Raw genomic sequence first — 25,978 nt, forward strand, 5'->3', positions numbered from 1 at the left:
TCCAGAGTCTAGATATTAACCTATATTTGCTTAACAAATATTGATTGATTGCCTGATATGTATCAGGTACTCTTCTAGGCCATTTAAAAAAAGCAAAACATGTTTCAGTTGACTTGGGAGTGGGGAGACAGTAAACAATAAATAAATAATGTCGGGTAAGTTCATGAAGAACAATAGAGCAGGGCAGAGGGACAGGGGGTGACAGGGATGCAACTGCGGTATCTTAGATGGAGGTTTGGTCGGGGAATGTCTCATTATACAGACACCCAAGTGAAGTGAGGGGGGAGCTCGAGGTGTCTGAGGGAGGTGTATCCTAGGCTGGGCCTTGAGGCAGGAGTATGTTTGGCTCAAGAGGTGAATGGTGAGGACACAACCATGGTTGAAGCAGAGTGAGGGTGAAAATAGTATTTTTCTCATCTTCAGTCTCCTGCAGAACATCCTTTTCTTCATGTTTGCCCTTTTCTCTTAAAGGCATCCCCATCTTTTTTGGAGACCCAGTGATTTTTTTTTTTCCTCCAGCGCTCCCTCATCTCCCAGAACAACCGTTTAGTTTGCAGTTTTACCAGTTTTTAAATGCATGCCTTTTCCTTCAGTTGCTTTTGCCCTGGTATATACTCTTATTACAACTCTTCTCAATCTCTTGTTCAACACTTTAACTCCTAACTCCCCAGAACAAAATTCTTTCTACTCATATCACTCCCTGCCTGTAAATCTTTGCTGGTGGTAAATATAAGGGTGGCTTATTAAAAGTAAAAAAGTGTTTCCCCTAAGTTTAGCCTTAAGTAGGTGAGGAAAATAGTGAAATAAGTTTTTTTTTCCTTCTAAAATCAGAATCTTTACGTACATTGTAGTTCAGTTAGATGATGGGCTGAGTTGGCTACTGTGAACTAGCTTGGAAGCCTCATGTCATTCAGTTTATCATTTTGATGAAGAAATGAATTTTGAGTGATAAACAATGAATGTTTGAAGTCTCATTTATTGTTAAGTTGATGACTTCCTCTATTTTGGATTTAGCAGAGAAATGTTTGGTAGTTTGTATGTAAGTTTTTAGAAAGTGACAGATTTATTAGGGTGAATGTTACGTTTTTGTATAGATATTTCTGACTTTACAGAAAAAAAGGTTTTAATTTAGTCAGTATTGAGTGTTAGAGGTTACTGTTTATAGGTTTTTGTAACATGTAATTTTCTGCAGTGTTACTCGGCTGACACTAACACACACGCTTGTGCCCTTGAGTTCTGTTCACACAAATACTAATACTGGAAGGAGAGTTGGTTAAAACAAAGTTTGGTGTTTTACCGAGGTCCTCTTTTGGCACAGATAGAAAAATATTCATAGTACTTTGGTATTTGGATGGAATTTTCACAAAAGCTGAATTTTTATAATTTTTTCAATTAGAAATTTACTGCTAAGCTTATTCTCTGTTACTCTTTTTTTTTTTAAATCTTTTTTTAATGGAGGTACTGGGGATTGAACTCAGGACCACATACATGCTAAGCACGTGCTCTACCACTGAGCTGTTACCCTCCCTCCTGTTCCTTTTTGAATAAGCATATAAGAAAATGGTAGAGGACTAGTTTTCATTGTGAAATTGATAGCTCATTACACGTTTTACAGAAATTATTCCACTAAACTCCAGAAAAAGAAAAAATTCAGGGTTAAACATTCTATTAAAATAACATTTTACTTTCTTAATATTTGGTCTTAAAATTATATGTATTTGGTGTAAGAGTAGGTTATGATAGCCTTCTTTCAAGATGCTGTTTTATTCTGAAATATCCTGTGGGAAGAAGAAGCTTTATAAAGAAATGGAAGCATCATGGAGAAAATTATTGTAATTGTAGTGAAACTATAAATAATAAATATACCTGCTCCATTACTTAAAGGAAAAAGTCCCAGCTATTCAGTTAAGGATTGATAGTGTGGGTCAGCTAACTTTTCTAGCATTAAAGACTGTTATTGCTTGTTTCTTCCTCCACTCACACGCATAGTACTTCTGACACCAGATATGTGGAGTTTTTTCCTCACACTGGACTTATTCTCTGCCACTAGCTGGGTATCCAATTCAGTTCAGTTTTGACACCATCTACCTGGAGTTAGCATCAGACCCCACAGGTTAATTCTCAGTCCCACAAGATTGCCCCCACCTTAGATGCCAGTCATAAGTAATGGGTCCCCAGTTACCCACATTCTGTCTGACTTGGCTTACAAATCAGAGGTTTCCATGACTCCCTCCTCAAGTTTAGTAATTTGCTTTAATGGCTCACAGAACTCAGAGAAACAAATACTGGTTTCTTCCATAACAAAGGCTGTGATAAAGGATACAGATGAAGAGGTATAAGAGCAAGGTCTGGAAGGATCCCAAGCACAGAAGTTTCTGTCCTGTAGAGTTGGGACGCACCACCCTCCCGGCATGTGGGTATGTTCGCTAACCTGGATACCGCCAAACCTCATCCTATAGGGATTTTTATGGAGGTTTCATCAGGTAGGCCTGATCCATAATTAACTTAATCTCCAGTCTCATATCTCTCTGTAGGATGGGAGGTGGAGCTCAGAGTTCCAGTCTTATCATCATGATTTAGTCTTTCTGTTGATCAGTGTCTACCCTGAAGCTATACAGAAACCCCCCCAGAGTCACCTTCTTAGGACGAAAGATGCTTCTGTCATATAGGAAATGCCAAGTGATAATGGGCACTCTGTGTCAGGAATTGGGTCAGAGACCAATATTAGAACAAAAGATGCTCCTAGCATCTTTATTGGCCTACCTTGCTCTTTGAATGGATTGTTTGCCCATGTGTGATTTAATAACACCATGCTTTGGTAATTTGGAAAAGGTTTCCCTTCAAATGTTGGAAGAATGTCGACATTATAAAACAGATTGAAATTGTTGTTGTCACTTTATTTCACCAGAAAAGCCTTTAGTATTGGGAAGATATCAAACTCAGCGGTGGCAACAAGTTTTCCAAAGTTCTGATTTTTGCTTGAAAATTCCATACTAATCATTGGCAACAGATATGCTCATTTGTCTTTCAAATGATAGGCTCACTTTATTTTTGAGACGATGTCTACCACATACTGAAGTCTAAATAACCATAGTTCGTAGTTTGTCAGTTGTCCTTTCAAGTAAAAATAGTGCTCCATGAGAAGTCATCCAGTTCAGCTTGCGGCTCAAATACGGTACTGGTGTTTTTCCTTTAACAACTATGTGCTTTGGCTGCATAGCAGAATACTTCCTGTTTTGTACATAGAATTAAAAGAACATGTAAAACCATGTTTGAGATTTAATAAAATTAACTTCTTTTTATCAAGGATTTAGGAGAGACTAGCTTTTTGTTGTTTGAATTTAGGTGTGCACAGTTGTGAGTAATATAATGAGTTGCTCACGTAACTTAGTGCTACTGACTTGATTTGTGCTAAGGTGCAGTGGTTTTTATACATTGTTGTTTTCCATCATCACTGCAAAGCTGACCACAGTAGGAAAGGCAAATAACATCTTGTATTATTATGAGGATATTTTTTACTTAAGGAACCTCTTTCCTCATAGGATCATTGGGGACCCCCAGAGATCCATGAACTACACTTGGAGAACTGCTAATGTGGAAGAGAGACCACTGGGTTTAATAATTAGAAGACTTAAATTTGAAGCCTGTTCACCATTTTTTATTCTTATGATGTTAAACTTCATTTCTCACAGTTTCAGTTATTTTGCCTTGTGTTTTGCTTTTGTGTTGCTTGAGTTACAATTGCTAAATTATGAAAAGCTCTAAGTATAACTTGATGCTATTTCTAAATGAGTATCTGTTCTAGCCGGTTTGGTTTACTTGTCAGTCATGAAAACAGTAAACACTCTAGTTTCAAAGAAGAAATTTAATACAGGGGAATAGGTTCTTAAAAAAAAAAAAAAAAGACCCACTGGAAGCACTGGAGGAGGGATCTCTAGCTCAGCCTTCTAAAATGACTTCCATATTCTTGCATGACAGGCCAGCCAGGGAAACTACTCCCTCTGCCAGTCAGGAAGCTAGGGAATTAGGAGGCTGCCTGTTGGACTGTAGAGCACAAGCACATGGCTCTGTAGCTGCAGCCCGGGGAACACGCTGCCAGGATTAGGTAACTGCCGCTAAGCCACGCCTGGACACTGGAATGCAGAGTCTAGTTACCACTTCTAGTCTATCTCGTGATGTCCCTGAAGCTGGGAATTGGATATTGGATTGATGCTGTGGAACAGCCTGCATCTGTTTTATCATGCTGGAAAAAACAGCCAAAAACAGCAGGATAGTGGCTCCCACTAATTTGTGCCTTCCAAATCTCATACTAGTGCATCCGATTGGTGGAACCTAAATTTTATCTAGAACCATAACTGTAAGTGAATCAGGAAAATAGGTTTGTTGTTTGTTTTAATCTTTCCAGCTTCTGTATTTGAAGAAAGCACACTCAGCATTTGAGAGAATGGAATCTGAGGGCTAATTGATATTGTCCCTAAAACCTGTTTTTCTGCTTCTTTGTGATTTTTAAGTTATTTTCTTTAATTCCATTATTGTCTCTTTACTCACCAAAGTTCTAGTCATTATTTAATGACCAAAATAGTTCTCATTTTTATGAAGCCATTTCAGGCCTCTGTAGTCCTAGCTTCTTTACCATTATTTCAGCTGGAATGGATGACTACACCCATGTGAGACCCATCTACAGCTGTGATCTAGGTGGACTTGGATCTTGTAAACCAGACTTAGGAAACCATTGGCCTGCTGATACATGTCGGCATGCTCCATCATTTCAATTGCTGTATACCTCTGTTCTGCATTTTACTTGATTGAATTTTTGGACTCTGCTTATTACATTTTTATGAGATTTTACTATGCTCTCTGAGAGCATTAAAAAAAAATCTTCCATGGCCAACTGTTATTTTTAATGTTTTATATATTCTTAGAAGCTACTTTATTGGAGGAAAAAAGTGTAAATAACAATAGAAGTAGACTTTTGAAACTATAAATATACATTATATCTTACTAAGTATGAAATACTTTTTTCAAGTAGTTATATATAACCCTGTAGCCAGATGGTAAAATGCAGGCACCTTATCTCCCGTCCCCTACCCCTTTTTATTTATTTCCCTCTTGGAAAATTCTAAGATTACAAAGAACAAAATAATTTTCACATGTCTCAATATAAATAAACAAAATATATATAAAACTTGGCTAAAATACCAACAAGTGTAATCCTAACTATGCAAAGATAGGGTAGTGACAGCTATCCTGTCTCTTTCTTATCCTGTTATTTTATAATCTTCTTACCAATGTGTTATGATCCGTCCTTGTTTAAATGATAATAGGGCTATTATTGACATCTTTTGGGTTAAAGAAATTGATGTATAATGGGGAACTGGAATAAAAAAGAATTTTTCTAAAGGTGATAGTTGTAGCCTTTAATGTTTGGAAAAAGAATATTTGAAGCATCAAGACTTTAATTTTATTTTAACAAAAGGAACTAGTGTTATTTATTTGTATTTTTTTGTGTGTGAAAAGAAAACTTTTTTAAGTTAAAAGGTCTGCATGGTAGAAAATAGAAAGCGAAAGATCCTTATACTTCTTTCTCCCATAACCCTCCTCATCAAAATTAACCACTGTTAACAGTTTTATACATTCTTCTAGACTTAAAAAAAAAAGTGTATATAAATAAAAATAAATAAATAAATAGAAATAAACCATTTTTGAGCGCTCAGTTAACTATTACACTTTGATAGGTAATATCTACCATTGTATGGATGAAATGTAATGTGTATGTATTTGGGTTAAGTTCAGAGAGCATAAATGTAAGTGTTTAATTATGTTGATTTAAATTTTTGTTGATAAAGAACCTGTTTTTAGCAGTCTTTCTGCTTACTAGTTTTTAATCAGAGACTTAGTAAATATTGAGATTCCTCTTTAATGAAAAATGCTTATCCTCTTATTACTTTAGGTGTGCTTTATAGAGAAGAACATTGTTTCAAAGTATAACTGATTTAAAATGTGTCTGCATTCTCTTCAGAGAGGCTCTTATACAGAAATAAGTTAATGCTGACTTTGATTTGAAAAGGTATATCGGGTATCAAATCTCCATGATTAGAATTACCTTTCATCTTGTTTAACTTTTGATTTTGAGAAAAATAGTTTTTGCTTTTCAGATGTGATTGATCTCACTGGAGATGATAAAGATGATCTTCAGAGAGCAATTGCCTTGAGTTTGGCGGAATCAAACAGGGCATTCAGGGAGACTGGAATAACTGATGAGGAGCAAGCCATTAGCAGGTAAAAACGTAATTTGTATAAAGTAGATGTAAGTACTATTTACAGTAGCAATAATAATTGGGTTTAATTAATTTTAAGAGGCACAAAGATACACTTTGCTATTCTAAATAAACTATTAATAAACTTCAGTATTGTTTTTATGTTTTATTTAACCAAAATTTTTATATTCTAGACCCCATTGCGTTTGAACCTTAGATTTTTAGGACTTTGGAGTGGCATCTTGGGGCATTGAATTTAGGTGTATATTTTAATTTTTTTTAATTTTCTTTTGTCACCCTAATCCCTTTTGGATGCATTGTCCGATTCAATTTATAGTTACTTATAGCAGGGGTCAGCAGACTTTTTCTGTAAGGGGCCAGTAGTAAATACTTTAGGCTTTGTTGGCCATATGGTTTCTGTTGTAGTCACTTAACTCTGGTGTTGCAGTGTGAAAGCAGCCATAGATAATACATAATTTAATGAGTTTGGCTGTGTTCCAATAAATCTTGATTTACAAAAACAGGCTGCCATCTGGATTTGGCCCATGGGCCATCTTTTGCTAACCTCTGATCTATAATATGATAGCATATTTATAGTTGTTTTTTTTTTTAAGAAATAGGCAAGATTCCAAGATGTGTGATAAAATGCATATTTTGATTTATTAACCAAAACTTTTTAGTTTGAAACAATTTGATCCACCAAAGGATCAAATAAATTTGATTTAAAAAAACCTTTAAACTATAACTATAATCTTCTGAACAACCCTTTGGAGGCAGTGGTAGCTTTATCTTACTGAATAAGAAATTTATCTTGTAAGAGGTTAAATGATTTTTCAGAGATACACAGTGAAGATGAGTCTTATGACTCCAGGGTTCTTTTTCCTTTAACGGAGTTGTTTGGTAACAGAATGTACCAGCTTTCTCAGATAATTTCCCTTGGCGCAGTATCGGTAGTATATTTCTTTCTAAGTAATCTGAGGTTACCGTATATTAGGAGATGTCTCAAAATGCTCTGTTTAGCAAAGGCACATGATTTTTCATAGCAATATTTTTTAATGTCTTTAAATATTACTTTGGAAACTGCTTTGTAAGATATTAAGGTATCTTAATTAAAATCCATTGTTCTCTTTATTTGTGGCTAGTATTATCTAATGCCAGTAATTTTAAATGAAAACCAAAAGTGCATACACTCTTTTTAGACATTTTAGTTAGGTTTATTTTGTGAAGGATTTGGAGAAATTATAAAGTTAGCTTTTGTCTTATAAAAATGGATTGGAATGAAATAATTGTCTTGAATAATTATAAAATTTGATAATACTTAAGCTTCGATGAGAAATATTTTAAACATGAAATACATTAGTTGAATTTGTATTTAAGGAGAAAGATGATCTGTTATATGAGAAAGAAGTTATAAAATAGAGTATATACTATGATACAAATATTTTTGAAAGTGTATGTATGTTCTTGTGTATATGAATTTGTATTAGTATACAAATAGAAAAAAGTCTGGAGGCTTACGTACCAAATAATATTAGTAGTTCTACATCATGTGTTTTCTAATTAAAACAACATGTACTAATTAGAGAATAAGTAAAAAAAGAACTTTAAAGTCGAGGAATTAAGACTATTCCTAATCTTGATTACGTTCAGTATATGTTGCATATTTTTTAAGATAGTAATTTTTGTCCAAAATGGAAAAAAATTTCTTTAAGATAATGCACTTTTTTAGTTTTGATCTTTTAATTTTAATGTAATCTTAAAATAGTAAATTTGTTATAGATGATTTTACTATAGATAACATTATGGAGATTGACATATTGAAATATGATTTAAGATTTTACATAAAATTATACACTGTACAAGTAAAAAGTCATATTAATTTACTGTTGAAAATGTAATTTTTTTATTGGTATGTGTAGATTTTATAATAAACAGTTAACAAAAATGTTAAATGCAAAATGTGCAGTAAATAAACACATTAGAAATAAGAGAATATGAGAATTCTCATTAAACATTAGACAAATAAAAAATTCCAGTGGGTTTTATTAAGGGTTTGGAGTCTAAATTCGGTTTTATTAAGGGTTTAGAGTCTAAATTCAAAAGGGAAATGATGAATTTTTTAAGAAAAACATTTTTATTTTATGCTTAAAGTAAATTTAACAATTTACTCATTACCTAAGTTCAGATGACAAAGTCTTGCCAAGTAAAATCCTAGAATCACTTGACTGTGGTTATATTTCAGTAGACATACTTTTAACTTGAATTTATACATTTGGAATACTATGTTAATTGTGTATAATTGGAAGAGATAAAACCTATCTTTTCATGTCTTACAATCCTGTATTTAGACATCTGTAAATTTCATGGTAAAATTTTTTAAGTTGAACATATTTAAAGTATACGTCTTAATATTAATTACTCCTTAATGTCAGGATTGGATGTACTTTTTTATCATTATCTCTTACGTATCACTGCTCAAACAGGGAACAGGTAGAGTGTGGATACTTGAAATTTGTTAATAAACTGCCTGTGGTTGGTCAGTTTGTGTCTGGCATATTGTGAAAATCACTTGCCTCATGAAATAGCTTTGAATTATTTGGGTAGAGCTAGGGCTAGGTTCTAGATAAAATTGTTAGAAGGAGCACACCTCCAACTATTTCAAGAAATATAGTAGATGAAAACACATTTTGTAGTGGGAACAACCAGAATGTATTGTTTCTGTTGGGTATAAAATTTTTGTAAGATCTCTTGAAAGTATTACAGAACTGTTAAGATAATAGGGACTATAATCAGAATAAACCAAAGTGAAAGCAGGAACCCAAAGAAGTAAGCTTGGAACACTGAAATTCACTTTTTGACATGATGAAATATCCTTTGTGTATAAACTTGAACTTTGATTTTGATGTCCTTGTTGAATGTGGGATGTGGGGAAAAGGCAAATGTCATTGTCTATGTTAGATGGGGAGCTTTAATAGGAAATCATTTCCCTCATAAAGTGATTATGTCAGTGGATGACATTCACAATAAGGGTAAATCAGAAGTCTCCCCTCGCCAACCTCTAGAACACTGCAGAGATAGTTGCCTTGGCTCTGAGGAGTGCTGTTGGAGGTGATGAGATCTGTCCCTGAGAAGTGATACCATGATTGTGCAGCTGCAATTTGTATCACTTTCAAATAAAGTGGTTCAGTGAATCTCAACTTGCAAAAGAACTGAAAATATCTTCTGGAAATGAACATAGGAATTACTAAAGTGGAAAAGAAAGGAAAACAAAACACAGGTTTAATAGATTAGAAGCAGCTAAAGAACATATTAGTAGAATGTAAGATATATGAGAAGAAATTATCCAACCTGTAACAAATAAGATAAATACAGAGAAAGGTTGAACAACATGGAGAATAAAATGAGTACGTCTAACATTCATTAATTGGTGTTACAGTAGAGGAAGAAGTGGATCAGAGGCAAAATTTAAAGAGAGAATCACAGAATTTTTAGAAGTGAAAAGAAAACTTATTTCACAAAGTCTGACAAATTTCAGAAAAATTAAGTAACCCACACTGTAATTCATTATAGTGATACTCCAGAACACTTAGGACTGAAACAGTCTTAAAAGTACTCCAAGAAAAAAGGTAGAGTTATCCTAAAATTAGTGAAAGTGACAAATTGACACATCAGCATCAGTAAGGCATATGAAAATAATGATTTTCAACAAATGGAAGGACAGTAACTATCAGAATTCTATACTCAGTAAAAGTGTGTGGTTTAGTCTCACCAGGGCATTTTTCTCTGTCATTAAGGCTCCACGATCAGTTCCGAAAGACGAAGATTATTAGTGTTCCTCATGTTTCCGTATCTAACGTCCCCTATACACACAGATATGCCGGGGTTGTACTGCCTCCACTGCTGCAAAATCCATGTGTCCCATTCTACTAGTTGTCACTTTACTTTTTTCCCAGTTATTTCCTTCTTGCACCTGACCTTTCATTCCGAAGGGCAGGTACGAGGGAAACAATAGCATTTTTATAAAATTTACCTCGACTCATTGTGCCTCCCACTTTGGCCTACATGGGCCACCGTAGAGGAACTGCGTGAGCAGTGTACTCAACCAAGTAATCATTATTTTTACACTCTAAGGCCATTCAGTCTTACAAGGAAATCTAGGTGTCTGAATTGGAATTAAGTTTGGGAGCCATCTGGGGGATTTACTAACCAAGACAATCTAGAGTGGCCATTAGGGAAACAAAAAAGCAACATGTCCAGCAATGGTTGGGGCAGAATTCTGAAGTTTTAAAATAGGTCTCTGTAGCTCTCACTCTTTTTATCCTGATTGTTAATCTTGGAAGCAGCCATGAGGGGAAACTGCCTTAAGATGTGTGGAACCAGAATAAGTGAGGGAGTCAATTACAAATCTTTTTAAGTTGATTTGTAAGGATAATTTTAAGGCTCAGTAATATCAGATGCCCATGGATGGTAGGGAGCATAGAGGTCCATGCAGTGCTTTGACTATCATTCCATTTTTGAGTGGCTTTTATGATAAAAGGTACATCATTGTCAGATCACAAGTTGTCTGGAAAAATTGAAAATAATGGAACATTAGTTTCAAGGGCCACAGAAGTGTGGCCAGAATTGGCTGATCAGAGTAGAACAGCAACACTGTAACTGGAAAAAGTGATAATGATGAGAAACCACTGATAGTCCCAAGAAGGGACAATCCTAGAGTGAGGATTGGGAAGTGGTTGAACGTCCAGTGTAGTCAGTCTACTAGGAGTGGGCAAGAGCCACATCCAATACAATGCGGCCTTCCTCACCACAAGAAAAAGGTCAGCTTTTGGCAGGTGTTACATGTCTAGCATGCACTGGTAGCCTCTGTGTCAGAAACACAGAGTTCCTTCATTTGTAGTCAGTATACAATTGTGGGCAAATTGCCTTATTGGATATGATAGATTGCAGCACTAGTGATAATCTGTGTGGTACAAGTTTGACGAGTCACCTAATTAGAGAAGAGCCACCACTATCCAACACTAAAATGAAAAAGACTGACAGTACCAAGTATTGGCAAGCATGCAGAGCAACTGGAAGTGTCATATAATGTTGGTTAGAGTGTATACTGGTATAGCCATTTTGGAAAACTGGGAATTTCTAATAATACTATTCTATGACTTAGCATTTCCACTCCTGGATATAGACCTTCGAGAAAGGAGTGCATAGTGCCTTTATTAATAATAACTAAAACCTGTAAGCAACCAAATATGTATAAGAGCAGGTTGGTAAACAATAGTATATTCACATGGTGGAATACTAAGCAATGTAATAGAAACCATTTTCTAAAAACATTAAACATTTTTTAAAAAATGTGAAGGGATCCGCAGAATAACACGTTGAGTGAAAAATATTTGACACAAAAGAGTAACTGCTGTGTGATTCCATTTATGTGATATTTAAGGACAGGCAGAAGTAATTTATGGTATCAGAATGTTGATTATCTGAGGACTGGACAGGACACTGTTGAAAAAGGATATAAGAAAATTTTCTGGAATAATAGTAATTTTCTGTATCTTGATTTGCATGGTGGTTACATGGTAAAAATTTCACTGAACTATACATTTAAGATTTGTATATTATATCTCAATAAAATACTCTTATCAGGAAAAATGTATCTAGCTATGTTAATTGATAATCAACATACAAAAATTACATTTTTTTATGTATAAGAAAGAATGATAAGGAGAAAATTTTAAAAAACTACCATTTATAACTCTAAACTATAAAGACCAGGAATAAATCTAATAAGAAATGTGCAAAAACTTCCAAGAAGAAAATTAGTAAGCATCATTGAGACACATTAATGAATATGGAAATAATTGGTAATATATTGTATTTCACAAATTGGAGGACTGAACCTTATAAAACTGGTCAGATCTCCTTATATTGACTTAGGAGTTTAGTGTGATCCCAGTCATAATACCAGTAGATTTTTGTTTTTTTAAGGAAATCCTCCCTTTCTTCCATCCATCCACCCTCCCTCCCTGCTATAATGCAATTTAAATAACAAAATAAAATAAGCAAAAAAAAATCCTCTAAATCAGTACAATAACATTTTACTGGGAACGTGAACATATACCGTAAGTGCTTTAAAGATTCAGTATAGTGTGTGGAAGGAAGAGAGACAGCAAAACATTTTGTCATCTTTCTTTATTGTTGAATGCCATGGTTATGACTAGTGTTGGGAAGATAAGGTGATTGTGGTTGGGGTTGGTTTTTGATTTGTGACGGTTGGGGTTGCCTTTCTTGGTGTGCTGCATTTTGTTAAAAGCTATTTCTGAGCTCTGAGATTTGCAGTATGAACTCTCTCTCTCTCTACTGGCATGCCTTAATATCTGGAATGTAGCTATTGCATACTTTACACTGTAAAGTCTGGGTAGAATCATTGGCTTTACTTTAGTGAGGCCAGGGAAGGAACCCTTATGAGGATGTGGCTTTATAGAAAGTTTATATTTATTATGCTAGTACTGGAATATAGAAAGGGTCAAGGGCTTTGAAATGGAGGGCTCCTATTTGGGCTAGAGGTTGGACTTTTGCCCCAAAAACCCCCCCCAAAACAAAAAACCCCAAAGCGGTAGTAACATCTAATATTTTAATCACCCATTTGTTTCAAACACTTGTTTAGTCCTTAGTAGTTATGGTGCATGCTCTAGGGATGAAATAAGTCCATGTTCCTACCCTCCAGATGCTGGTGGGAGAGACTGATTAATAATTTTGTGCCATGTAATAAAGGAGTTTATAAAGTCCTTTAATTGAAAGAAGGAGATGATAAAAGGAAACCTACTGAAGCATGCTGTACGTCCCTGGTAATAATAATAAAAAAAAAAATCTCAGTATATTATAAGCTCTAAATCAAGGAGCTCACAAAATCACGGCATTCTTTCATCCACCATTTTTTAGTACCATAGTTCTACCATACTATATTATGGTTAAAGAATATTATAATAAATCTACTTCTTTAAAATCCATACTTTTATTATAATACATCTACCATATGACTGAATTGTTATGTGCATATTTAATTTTATACATTTAATTATGTATATACACATGCCAAGAATAAATAGGATTTAGGAAGTGGCTACTTTTCAAAAATTTTCTATCTTAGGTCACTTTGAGGAGCATTGAGCATGTATGTATGTCTTGAGCCCTACTCAGTTATTAACAATTTGTACCTAATCTTACCTCTATAAGGAAAGGTGTATAGGAGTATTGGGGAGATGGTGTCTTTAGTTTATATCCTTGACTTTCTTTACCTCCCAGTTTCCTTTGTGGAATAGTATAACAAACTGCAGGGAAGCTGCTTGGTCCTAGAGGTACATTTGAGGCCATCCGTTCTCCCAAGAGTAGAGAAGGGAACTAAAACGCTTATGTTATCTCAGCACATTTAATGTAATGTTTCCATACAACATAAAAATCAAGAGGTATGCTTTCTTGGTGGGAGGGATCTGAAGAGAAGGATGTTAGAATTTCCTATATTGAAACATTAGAAAAATACTTCTGGTTTTTATAATCTTAACTAGATCTAGGATAAGAAGAATATATATCATTTCAGGGCTGTCTATATCATAGATTTGGGGTAGGTTGTTAACACTTTTGGGGAACATAAGACCTAGTTTTACTCAATGTGGTCTTGAGGCTGAGTCTCATTTTGTTATTAACTTTATGTGACATAAACAGATTTTAAATTTTGCAGACTGGGTGTATTTTGTAGAAATCAGGTATTCCTAAGTTTTCCATAACTAATGTCTGTGTGCCCCATTGCCTGGTCATGATATATGTGATCTGATGTGTTAACATTAAGAAGGGTTCATTTCTTATTAGTATTTTATTATGATTAGCTTAAAAATACATAATACTAGAGGATCATCCACCTAGGAGATTTAGGATTGAGTGTAGTTCTCCTTGACTTTTGACCAGTTTATACTTTTGGAATATACTGTAGAATCCTCTTTTTCAATGGTTATTGTACATGCCCAACAATGCTAGTCAATTGCTGGGTGCCTCTTCTATCTCTTACACATGACCACTGATGCTAGTTCTTCTTTCTTGTTAAGGGTATTGTTGCTGCTTTTCCCAGAACTCATTGCTTGTTTTAGTTCATTCACTTCTGATTACCAATGTAGAAATAAGGTTCCTTTATTTATACCCCTTAATACACATATGTTACAAAAGGAACAAACTTTTCAAATGAAAACACTCCCATTTATAAAGTCAATAAATAGATACCTTTTTATAGAAAACAGATTTTGGTGTTATATTTACCTTTTGTTATAGTTACCTTTTGTATACTATGTGTTAACTTTTCTCTTTTGAAGTATCACCTTGTACAAATTTAATTTCTCCCAGTTTATTGTTGTTGTTGTTGTTATTGTTATTATATTATTGCTGAACTCTGTACAACTTGAACAGTAGGAAGTCTCTCAAGTTGCCTTATCTCCCTTTTATGTTCTTAAAAATTTGTTTCTGGTAACAGTGGGATGTTCTAGGTGAATGCTGATTTTTTTATGCCCCAACTCATCTAGATACCTTCCAAGGAGTTCTGGTATCTTTTGTGGTAAGTGATGTAAGAGAAAAAGCCGCCAGAGGTTCAGGTTGCATGTGTGAAATTGGTATTTGGGCAAAGAGTGCTGCTGCTGATGTTGGATTACTCCTTAAAATGACAGAGGTGTAAACTGTTTATTTTTACATGTGAGTTTACTTTGATATTTACATTTTAATGTATCACGTTTCCTGTTTTCTTTTTCAGCATGTGGTTTTACTGATTCCCAAAGAAAGACTTTATCTTATATTCACATAAGTTATTTTAAGTAATAGTTTGGAATCTAATGCATTGAATCTAATCTCATGTTATAAAGTTAGGGATGAAAGAATAATTTACTTTTCCCTCATGATTAAGGAAGATAGCTATGTTATTTTCATATTAATGTGATAGAGCAAAATCTTTAGCATAAAGATGGTGTAGCACAAATGCAGTTTTCTCAAAAAGCCAAGAAGTTAAAAGACTCACTTTTGCTCAGGTTTTTATAATGAACACAAAACGGAGTGAGATAACCTGGCTATTATTTATGCTTATTTAGAATAGTAAGTAACACATATCTTGAGCAGGCAAAATGCATGGTTAGTCTATCTGTGGGAATCAGGCTTTTCCAGCATGTTGTTACATGCTTAAAATTAAGAAAAATACCACTAAGCAAAGTAGCACACTCTTGCCGTGTTAGTTGATGTATTTTCAGATACTCTGTAGGTGAGTTGATTTTTAAGAGGTTAATCTTTTATTATTCTTATATGTAGATATTTATTTAGCTAGGCTTTTCCCTAGGCAGACTTTTGGATAAAGAAGTGAACATAGAAATATTCTCTTCATTCAGCTGTCATAGAACTACAGATCTCTAGAACTAAAAGGAACCATAGATTAACTTAATCCTTTTTTATAGAAAAGGAAATTAATGGTTAGAGAAGTAAAAGTGCAGTTTTTTCAGTTTTTTAATGTTTTCTTGATGATTCAAAGTAAGTGTTATAAAATCTAGTCATTGTATTGTAAATATGTATTTAATACAGTGAAACTTACCTAGGTGCTATAGTCCTGGCACTAAACCTCTCCTCTAATTTGTTGAAACATAATTTAACATTTTTAATATGTAATACTGTCTTTATGTGTTTGAAATTGCCTTTTTCTGAGAATAAAAGGCTGCATATCTCTTGATTTGTTGGCATTGCCACTGCTGTGTTCTTAAAGAAAAGTAACTTCCACTTGAGTAAATTTAGCATTAAATATTACTTCCCCAAATATATTATCCAGAGCTTAATTAATTAAAATCCTTAGTTTATAGTATGCTATTTCCTAGAATATAGACTAAATTAATACTGTATTTTTTCCCCATCATTTTCTCCCCATTGCTTAAGGGTTCTTGAAGCCAGCATAGCAGAAAATAAAGCATGTTTGAAGAGGACACCTACTGAAGTTTGGAGGGATTCTCGAAACCCTTATGATAGAAAAAGGCAGGACAGAGCTCCTGTTGGACTAAAGAATGTTGGCAATACTTGCTGGTTTAGTGCTGTTATTCAGGTAAGGATCTTTATGCACATCTTACCTGGTGGGTGTGACAGCAGTGGAAAGTGGGTTGGACTTGTGTTTCTTTTTTTAGTCGTGTACTTTAAAACTGCAGACAAGGTTTTAATATGCCTTTCTGTCTAATGAACCATTTGGGGATTGCAGTATTCCCACCCACCCACCCACCCTTTGGTTTCTCACTCCCAGTATGGAGTTTTAATGATAGAACACTACTTATGCTTTATTTGGAATTAATTTCTCATCTGCAGTTAATTTCTCCTCCATCCTTACTGTTAGGAATTGTTGTCAGATTAGAAAGAAAAATATTACTGTGTGTAAATCTCTGCAAATTTAGGGAAGGATGTAACCAAGATGTGAAACCAGAACTGGTTTTTTTTTTTTTTTTGTGAGTCAGATCAGATTTATTTGTATATAATAGAAAATGACATTTAAGAATTATAGTCATTTAAATACTATTTTTATGTAAGAGGACGTTTTAGTTGAGAGGAGAATAGATTGACAAATTCTTAAGGCATATGTGAGACTGATGTAAAAAATAAATACTGATAAGTCAAGAATAACATTTCTCTTCCTAACTTGGAAACGCCTTAATGAAATATTTCTTGAGCCCCTTATTCGAAAATGAAAAATGCTTGTATACGTAGGTATCTGTCATCTTCTCAATGTGGACTAGTTTTTATTTTTTAAACTCTTTCTTGTGTTATGAGTAATTCTTTACCACTCTCAGATATTGAAAATGATATCCATCAGATTTCAAAACCTTAAACAATCTCCTTAAATAAAACAATCTATGAATAATAACATGCTCTTAATTATTTTAAGTAATAATTTAGGAAAATTAATATTTGTGTTTATGTTTCTAATACAGCTGAATTGTAGCTTATTATTTAGTGTTTCTGATGAGTCCTTTTTAAATATCTTCATTTTGTAACTTTCTAAACCTATGTGATGGTGTAAACTGTCATAATATACCACTTTCGTATGATACTAAAGCAACTAACAGATTATTTAGTTCATTTCTACAAGGTTGCTAATTGTGCTCTCTAGGCGATTAGTCTGTAATTTAAACTTCTTTTCTACCTCAATGTTAAAATGTCCAACTTTTTTCTGCCTTTTTGCTTCTGGCAAATAATATTATACAGTTTGATTTCCTTTGATTTTCCTGGATTTATGCTTCACTCTTTAATAACTGTGGTATATGCTAGTTAATAATATTCTATTGCTGGTTGTTTTCCAGGCTATTAAAATATTGAGGAATACATAGATTAACATAAATTTGTAATAATATTTTTGTTCCTGGCCTTGAGTATGTATGAATTATTCACTTACATGCCAACAACATCTCAAACTTTGTTATCTTAGATTCTCTTAGATCTTCTTAATAGGCTATCTTGGTTTACTTTACTTGCACTGTTAGAAAGGGCTTCTACATTTTATTGTTCAATCTAAATTTCATAGTTGAGGCATCATTTTAAAATATGAAGCACAATTTCAAGGCTGTGAATCTGAGTGTTCATGAATACACTTTGTTGCCTGTATTTGGACAGGTAGATTCTATCTCTGTACTAGTATGGCGAGTAGAAGAGGCTCACTGATTAGAGGGTTAGCTTTGTTATACTTGTTCCTTTAGGTACCAGAACCTAAGTATTTTGGGAGAAAAGGAGAACAGTATGTCAGAAAGGGACTATAAACAGAAGATTGTACAGAAAATGGCTTACGTGATCGTCTGGACGCCAGCAGTATTAGCCTGTCTTTAGATTGGGCATCAACCTCTTACTTGGTCAGGACTATTTTTATCCTGTTCAAATGGAACTTTTGTGTAGAAGGTACTAATTGGGCTGCTTTTTCCACGAGGATGTCAGCAAATTAGGTAGTTACTCATAGGTATATATTCTCCTCTCTAGTTTGGGGTGTTGAGTTCAAGTAATCCATGGATTTCTCATGATGACCCTTAGCACCATTCCCATTTGGATGCCTCTAAAATGCTCAGAAGTAAGGTGCTCATACTTCTCAGTTAGCCTGGTACAGTCCCAGTTTACTCCCGTTGTCTATCAGTGACTGTTATTTGGTCTTAAAGCCCTCTTTGATACTTAGAAGGGTTGTGGGTTGGATAATAAACTATGTGATTGCTTATGCATAAAATTATGAAACTCTAGGTTGACAAAAATACAGGCATCTTGAGGGCAGAGAGCAACAACTTCTAGGTTGTTGTTCTATGCCAGTGTACAGTGGAGTGTCTGGTATGTTGGAAGAGCCCTTTAAGTGAGTGAATGAATGAATTATAAAGGAGCATGTATCATCTATGGTGGTATTAAGGTGCTTCTGTCACTCACTCTAATGAAGTATGGGATTCAAAAGATGCCCCAAGTTTTCAAAAAATTTCAGAATATCACTTAACATGTTCATATGTGATGCCATTCCATTTTTTAAAAATCCACCAAGAAGAATTTATCTTGCTTTTCCTTAGTCTCCTTCATCATAGAGAGTTTATCTCTCCCTTTGCTCTCTTGTCATCACTCTTTTTATTTTCCACAAATTATGTGTTTAAATTCTCATCTTCCATTTAGCTGTCTGGTATTAACTAGAGTTTAGCCAAACTTTAACAAGTGTTCTTCAAAATTCACATAGGAACTTTGGACTGAATGAAAGGATACTTGTTTTCAAAACGTCTGACTTGACTCACAAACACAGTTTAGGCAGTAGTGACAATTATCCTTTCCCACCCCTTTGAAGGAATATGTTGACTAATACTACTATGACTAATTTAAGGTACAGAGTGTTTGAGACTTAAAAAAATTAATTTATGTGATTTGTCGTGATAATCCATGGTCACAAATTCTTTCGGTAATAGCACATTGTTATTTTAAGCCATCTACCTGGTCATATTTTGCTGAAGCCCAAAACAAAATAAAAGAAAAAGAAAACCAACTGTTTGAGGGGATCACATAGTCCTAAAGCAGTGAGGAATTTTGAGGCTATGCTCTGAGAGAACAGGATTTTTAAAGTAAGCTTTATATTTTGGGCTGATTTTATCTTTGAGGCAATTCCAGAAATGGCTGCTGAGTGACTGGAGAGCTAAGCAAGTTTCTCACAGACTTGGAGCCCTAGTAAACACCTGAGATTTTTAGTTAAATCCTAAAGGGCTTAAACCCAGGATTAACTGAGAGCTAAAAATAGGCCAAGCTTTATATTTTGTGAATCTTAGTTTGAGATTATCTCAGAATTGGTTGGATTAAGGTGGTCTGGGATTGCAGGTGGTCTCAGTCTTGCTGCTTGCCAGAAGGAAATGTAAACTCTGTTAGAAGATAATATTATCTCAAACTCTGAATTTTATCCGGTTTTTTTAATATGGTATTTACTGCTCAAATAGTCATAATTGATCATATCAGAAAATATGTCCAAAAGTTAAGAGAAAATTATAGGTAATTAGAAATACACCTACAGGGAAACCTGAAAATTGAATTATTAATTATATAACTATTAATATGCTCAATTAGAAGCCTGATTGAGAATTTTGATAGAAAACTAAAAACTATAAAAAATATTTTAGAACTGAAAAATATAATGAAGTTAAAAAAAATCAGTGGATGAGTTTAACAGTGCATTGAGTATTAGACAACTGGACAGTTAGTCCAAAGGACATTTTCAGACTAAAGTCATGAAATACAGATGAAAGCATATGAGAAATATTATGGACATGGTGTGAATAGTACTAACATAGTTTATTTGTGGTTCCAGAGGCAGTCTAAAAAGAAAAGAGGACAACAACAATATTTAAAGAGATGACAAAGAATATTCCAAACTTGGTTAAAAAGGTCATGCTATACATTCAGGAAGAAATAGGAGCCAAGTATTATGAACACAAAGAATGCTGTGCCATGGCACATCGTAATAAAGCAGAAAAACTACAGACAGAAAATTCTAGAAGTAGTGAGATGGAAAAAATACATATCTCCTCTATGAAAGAGCAAAAATAGACTAAGAGTTGACTTCTCAACAGAAATACTATCTTTAAAGTGCTGGAAAAAGATATAACTGGCCATCTAGGACTTTAGCAAAAGTCTTTTAAAAATTTCTTAAAGGACAGTTTTCAGTCTAGCAGAAGCTGAAGTATTTCATTACCAGAATACCCACACAAGAGAAAATTCTAATAGGTGTTCACAGAGAAGGAAAATGTTTTCCAATGGGAGCTCAGAGCATGCAAGTGGGATTGAGATTCTCCAGATTTGTCACTATTCTCTTCTCTATTTAAATTCCTCATAAGAACATTAGAGTCCATACTTTGTCCCTCATACTTTGTATCCCATTGCTTCAGGACTCATTGCTGCTATTCTTCTACTATTCCACACAAAAAAAGGTGACTTCACAATTGCCAAATCTAAAGATTATTTTCCTACTCTTACCATATTGGAACATCCTTCAAACTTTGGTAATCTTGTCCTTATGAAATTTGCCAGTGATTCTTTGATGTACTTCGGACTCTTCTGTGGTACTGTATATCTTTGTTGAGAAGTCCCTGACATAGGTATGTTTTTAAGGCTCCACAGTTATTCTGATACTCAACTGTCTACTTGAAAGCCTTCTCTACTCCTTTTTTCTTCTGCGATCTCATACTCCTCACTTCCTTTACTATTCTTATCTTGTCTTTCTCCTAGCTCTTTTTTTCCTCTGGCTTTTAAGTGTTTTATCTTTCTTAAGTTTCTGTTCTTGGCCTATTATTATTGTATTCAGATTATTTCTGATTTATAACATCTACTCTTATGGTTTTAACCTGCAATCACAAGATTGTACAGAGGCAGAGACTTGATATATTTTATTCTCTGCTACCTGTCGTGTTTCTGGTGTAAGTGGGTGCTTCATAAATACTTGTTAAATGAATGAATAAGTGAATTATCTCATGTGTTCACATTGTTTAATTAAGTATTTTCATATTACAATGACTAGTTTTATGGTTTTAACTTTCATATTTAGGTCTTTAATCCACATCTGTATCTGTATATCTATATCCAACTCTATTTATATATAGTGGACCAGTCTTCCCAACACCCAATTACTAAACAAAATCCTGTTTTCTCATTGATTTGTGGTGCCACCTTTATTTCTAGCAAGTTGGATAACCCATCTTTTACTAAGATTTAATACATTATCACCTCTTGGGAGTGATTTTCAAGCTTCATAAATTGACTCAGAAAGGAATACATAGTAAAATACTTTCCTCATACATATGTGTGTAAAATATCTCCAATGGAAATCTTACTAACAATTCCCTGTGGTGAAGACACTGTTTATGACATGGTTTGATATTTTCCATTATATTTTATTTATTTTTTAAAATAAGTGTTCACCATGATGCATTCTTGGGTTACAAGCTATAGTTTAAAAACATAGCTCCAGGAAACCATGGGCATCTTTCATATGCTCTCATTATATTCTACATGATCAATATTACTGTATCTTGGAGCTACATCATTATTGTTACATTTAAATATCTGTCTCCTTTCTAGTTTGTGTGTCTCTTTGACCATTAGAGTTAATACGTAATTTCTTTGTGCCTCTGTCACCTAACATCTGGCCAATAAATGTATTTGTACTATATTTTTGTAGAATTGGTGCCTCTAGATAACTCATACTGAACATGTTGAAAAAATTCTTGACTTTGCATTTGTGTACATTTTATTTTGAGGAAACTGCTTAGGCAGATAGTAATTTAAAGAACTAAAACTTTTAATAATATATACAGTATTATTTTTTGAGTTGTTCATGTATAATTTTCTGCTTTGCAGTAGAGTAGATATTGTTAATGATCAAGAATGTTATGTCAAAATAAAAGAAATATGACTTTTTCTTAGGGAGAAAATAAGCCTTCTTGTGCTAGTGGGAATAATGCTGTGTATAAGTAGCCTAGTTGTCAAAAATAAATTGGTCAGACCACTCATTTTTATAGTTCTGTTTAGAATTTTCCATTTGGTTATCTTAAATTATTGTTCTTTTCCAGTCATTATTCAATCTTTTGGAATTTAGAAGATTAGTTCTGAATTATAAGCCTCCATCAAATGCTCAAGATTTACCCCGAAACCAAAAGGTAAAATTTTGAAAGATTTTTTTAAGCAGAGTTTATATGGTCTTCATATTCATTTACTGTGCTTAATTCTGGGACATTTACCAAATTGAATATGAAACAGTGTCAAATTTGAATGTCAACCCATTAATCTCAACTACTACAGTAACTTCCTATTCTTAGTCAGTATATTGTAAGTATGAATTTTTCTTTATCTGTGTGTCAGTAATAGACCAATTTTTGTCTCACTTTAGTAATTGCTTTTTTCTTTCAGGAATGTCAAATTTCAGTAAACTTTATAGGTTACCATTTTCAATTCCAGGTCTTTTCCTCAATTGTCTTCTGAAAAATTATGTGGAGATAAAAATTTTTTCAATTGTTTCTATAGATGAAGTCTTTAGAAGATTAGTTCTACACTGGCTGTCTTTGCAGTGCAGATCTGTAACTTCTAATACAGGCAATATAATGTGACAGAGAACGCAGACAGCAGGGCCAGCTCTTCTGGGTTCTGGCTGTGGAGCTAGAGCTAGTTACTTGATCTGTTTCTGCTTGGTTTCCTTATGTGAAAAGTGTAAATAGTAATAGCAATTATTTTATAGAGTTGCTGTGTGAATTAAATGAGATAAAACACATAAAGGACTTAGAAGTATCTGGTACATAGTAAGTACCAAGTGTCAGCTGTTGCTGGTTATTATACTGTTTATGTTAGCTTTTCAAAAGGTAGGACTGATTTGCATACAGAAATTCATACTTAATGAAAACATTAATTATAGAGATGATATGCTTAGGTGCAGGGCTTTGGTGATCTTGTCATAAAGAAACTGTAGCCCTCGAGGGGACTAGCTGCAAAGACAAAGAAGTTAAAGTTTTAGGTTTCAGTAAATTATAATATAATTTGATTTGTAATTGGCTTTTTCAAGCTATACTCTTTTTGTCTACTCAGTGTCAAACTGAAAAACAAGACATTTTTAAAAGAGAACCAGAATCACCTGACAACCTCTCATACTACAGAGAAATTAAGCAGATCCCTTTCAGTCATTACCATTTTTACATGAAACTTTTTGGACTGCTGCCTCTCTCTGTTGCAGTTTGTTAATTATAGTTCTTTCTTCTGATGTCTCAGTTGAAGTATATTTATAATTCATGTGGTTATTTAGAATTACTGCTTCCAATTTGTTATTCATATGTATCTTGACCTTTGCTTTTATGTTCCTGGATTTTAGTGCTTTACAAAGTTTTAATTTCTTTTATTCTTTAAAGTGTTGAATGAGACCATTCAGTTTTGTAATCTTACTTGAAAAAACAATTGTGATATCCATGCTTATGTACCAGAGCTGGTTTGGGGGTCATGAAAATGATCAGCAGAATACTAGAGACATGTATGAATCCAATCTTTAGCATCTTTCTAGAGAAATTTATTCCTCACAGTGGAAAGGTCTGCATGTCTAGATATCCCTTTAGTTTAAGGAATTAAAGGAATCTCTACTTCTGTTCTGAAAAAGACACTAAATAAAGAATGCCACGCAGTTTTATGAAAGATTATTCCATAAATGAAGTTATTCTTTAATTTGGCATGGGAATAGCAATGGATACTGTATCTTGACATCATTGAAGCAAACGTGGGATTTATAGTTACCAGCCACTAATTGGTGTTACAATTCAATTCAGCTCAATTGAGGTGATAAAAGACAGGTTTTAAAAAGGTGTCAGTGTGACATTAGTACAAGTAGACTTTATGTACAAAAAAAGGTCTCCCTACATAGAGTATGATTTGATTTATATAAATTGCAGAACCATGATTGCCTGGGAATGATTAGGGAGGAGAGTGAGGGAATGAAGAAACTTGGGGGTGATGGATAGGTACATTATCTTGATCATGGTGCTATATTTATGGATGTATACATGTGCAAAGCTCAGAAATTGTGCATTTTCTAGTGTACAGTGTGTTGTACATCAGTTACATCTTGATAAAAATGATGAAGAATTGTGTTTGAATAGTTTCTATTTATGGTGGTATTTTCATAATTTAGCCAAGTACAGTAGCTGGTCTTAACAGGATTCACTCTTTTGCCTTTTGAAATTCAAGATTTTCTAGCCATAAGGGTTGGCTGAGAACAAAAATGTTTTATTATATTAAAGTATTTAACTTTTCACGTATACTTCTCAGAAGAATTTCACTTAATTTTCAAAATTCACTTATTTCATTTTTGTTACTTGGCAAGGAATGTCTCAAAAAACAGCATTGCCTTAGGTAGAGTGATTAATGAAGAAATTGATCTCAGAAAACTAAGGATATTTCTGAAACTATTTTGTGGATTAAATTTTTTAGTATTTATACTCCTTAAACCTATTTATGTGGGGCAATTGTTTGGGAGTAGTAAATACTACAGAAAAATCATGGACTAATTTTTATCTCATTTAAAACTTACATTTAACCTTTATCATCACAGGTGGAATTTATCATATTGATATAAAATCCATGTTTTCTATAACTTAGCATTTTTATGTTAGAATTTATGTACTTTCTGATTGTTGTGATGTGTGCATAGTTTTTAGATCAAATAATTATTTGGAATCCATTTTATTCCCTTACACCTATTTCTTAGGATATCTTTTAATTCATACTGGGAACAACTATTCCTTTATTAATTGATTATATTACTCTGGGCAGCAACTGTACATACACAGACACACTTACAATTTTATAATATTGAGAATGACAACTCTACAAACTTGGAAAAATTTCTAATGTTTAAGTAGTATATATAAGCTTTATCTGTTCAGTTGTTACTTTAAGAACTAACTATAGTAAGAACTACTTGTCTGTTTTGTTGCTATAGCATATTTCACTAAGGTATGTGGATTACATTCTTATATAAAGGTTTCTTCTTATTTTAAAATAAATTGTTGGTGATTGATAATATCAGGTTGTTTTTGTTCCTTCTGGAAGGTTCGGTTTAATTAGTCAGTGAGAATTGAATGCCTGCTTTGTATAGCGAAAAGTTGTGAGAGAGATATTAATGTTCTTGTCTTTGAGAAACTTACAGTTTATTGAGAAACAAAAGTGAGTTTTCATAGGAAAATTAGAAGGATGATACATTAGTCTAATATTAGGATCTAGTCTAATTACTTATTAGACTAATAGTAGTCTGATAATTAGTATTATCATGCAGCAGTAGCAGTTGGTGATTCATTGCTGGGTGAAGGACATTGATTTCAGTAGCTATGGAGTTTGGAGGCTCACTGACTTGGAGTGGCCTGCGATGGCTTCATGGAGGAGGAGGGCTTTTTGCTTAAATGGGTTTATTGAGGTAATGTACTTAAACAGTGCCTGGCACGTGGTTAACATTCATTGAATGCTGGCTCTTGTTATTGCTGTCCTCAGCAGCAGCTGGGCTTTGCTGAATGGAAAGGATTATAATAAATAGACTTGAATGAGAATATTTTTGGCTGGGTAATGACTTGATTTGCTATGAATATGTGGCATTTATGCTGAAGTTGTGAGCTTAGGCTGGATCCTCTGCTGTCTTCATATTTGTCTCTTCCTCC

The 25,978-nt window shown here is 33.8% G+C and overlaps 1 protein-coding gene across 2 annotated transcripts in view; it reads left to right on the forward strand.

Annotated features, from left to right (window-relative positions):
• The window catches only part of USP25 (ubiquitin specific peptidase 25), a 127,596-nt gene that overhangs the window by 28,142 nt on the left and 73,476 nt on the right, over window positions 1–25,978 (forward strand). For both annotated transcript variants that reach the window (XM_031457920.2, XM_031457941.2), the window contains exons 4-6: window positions 6,156–6,279; window positions 16,203–16,365; window positions 22,367–22,453. In XM_031457920.2, coding sequence (XP_031313780.2) covers window positions 6,156–6,279; window positions 16,203–16,365; window positions 22,367–22,453 — 374 coding nt within the window. The remainder of the gene's footprint in view (window positions 1–6,155; window positions 6,280–16,202; window positions 16,366–22,366; window positions 22,454–25,978) is intronic.

The sequence above is a fragment of the Camelus dromedarius genome, chromosome 2 (genome assembly GCF_036321535.1).
Source record: "Camelus dromedarius isolate mCamDro1 chromosome 2, mCamDro1.pat, whole genome shotgun sequence".
In the NCBI taxonomy this organism is placed as follows: Eukaryota; Metazoa; Chordata; class Mammalia; order Artiodactyla; family Camelidae; genus Camelus; species Camelus dromedarius.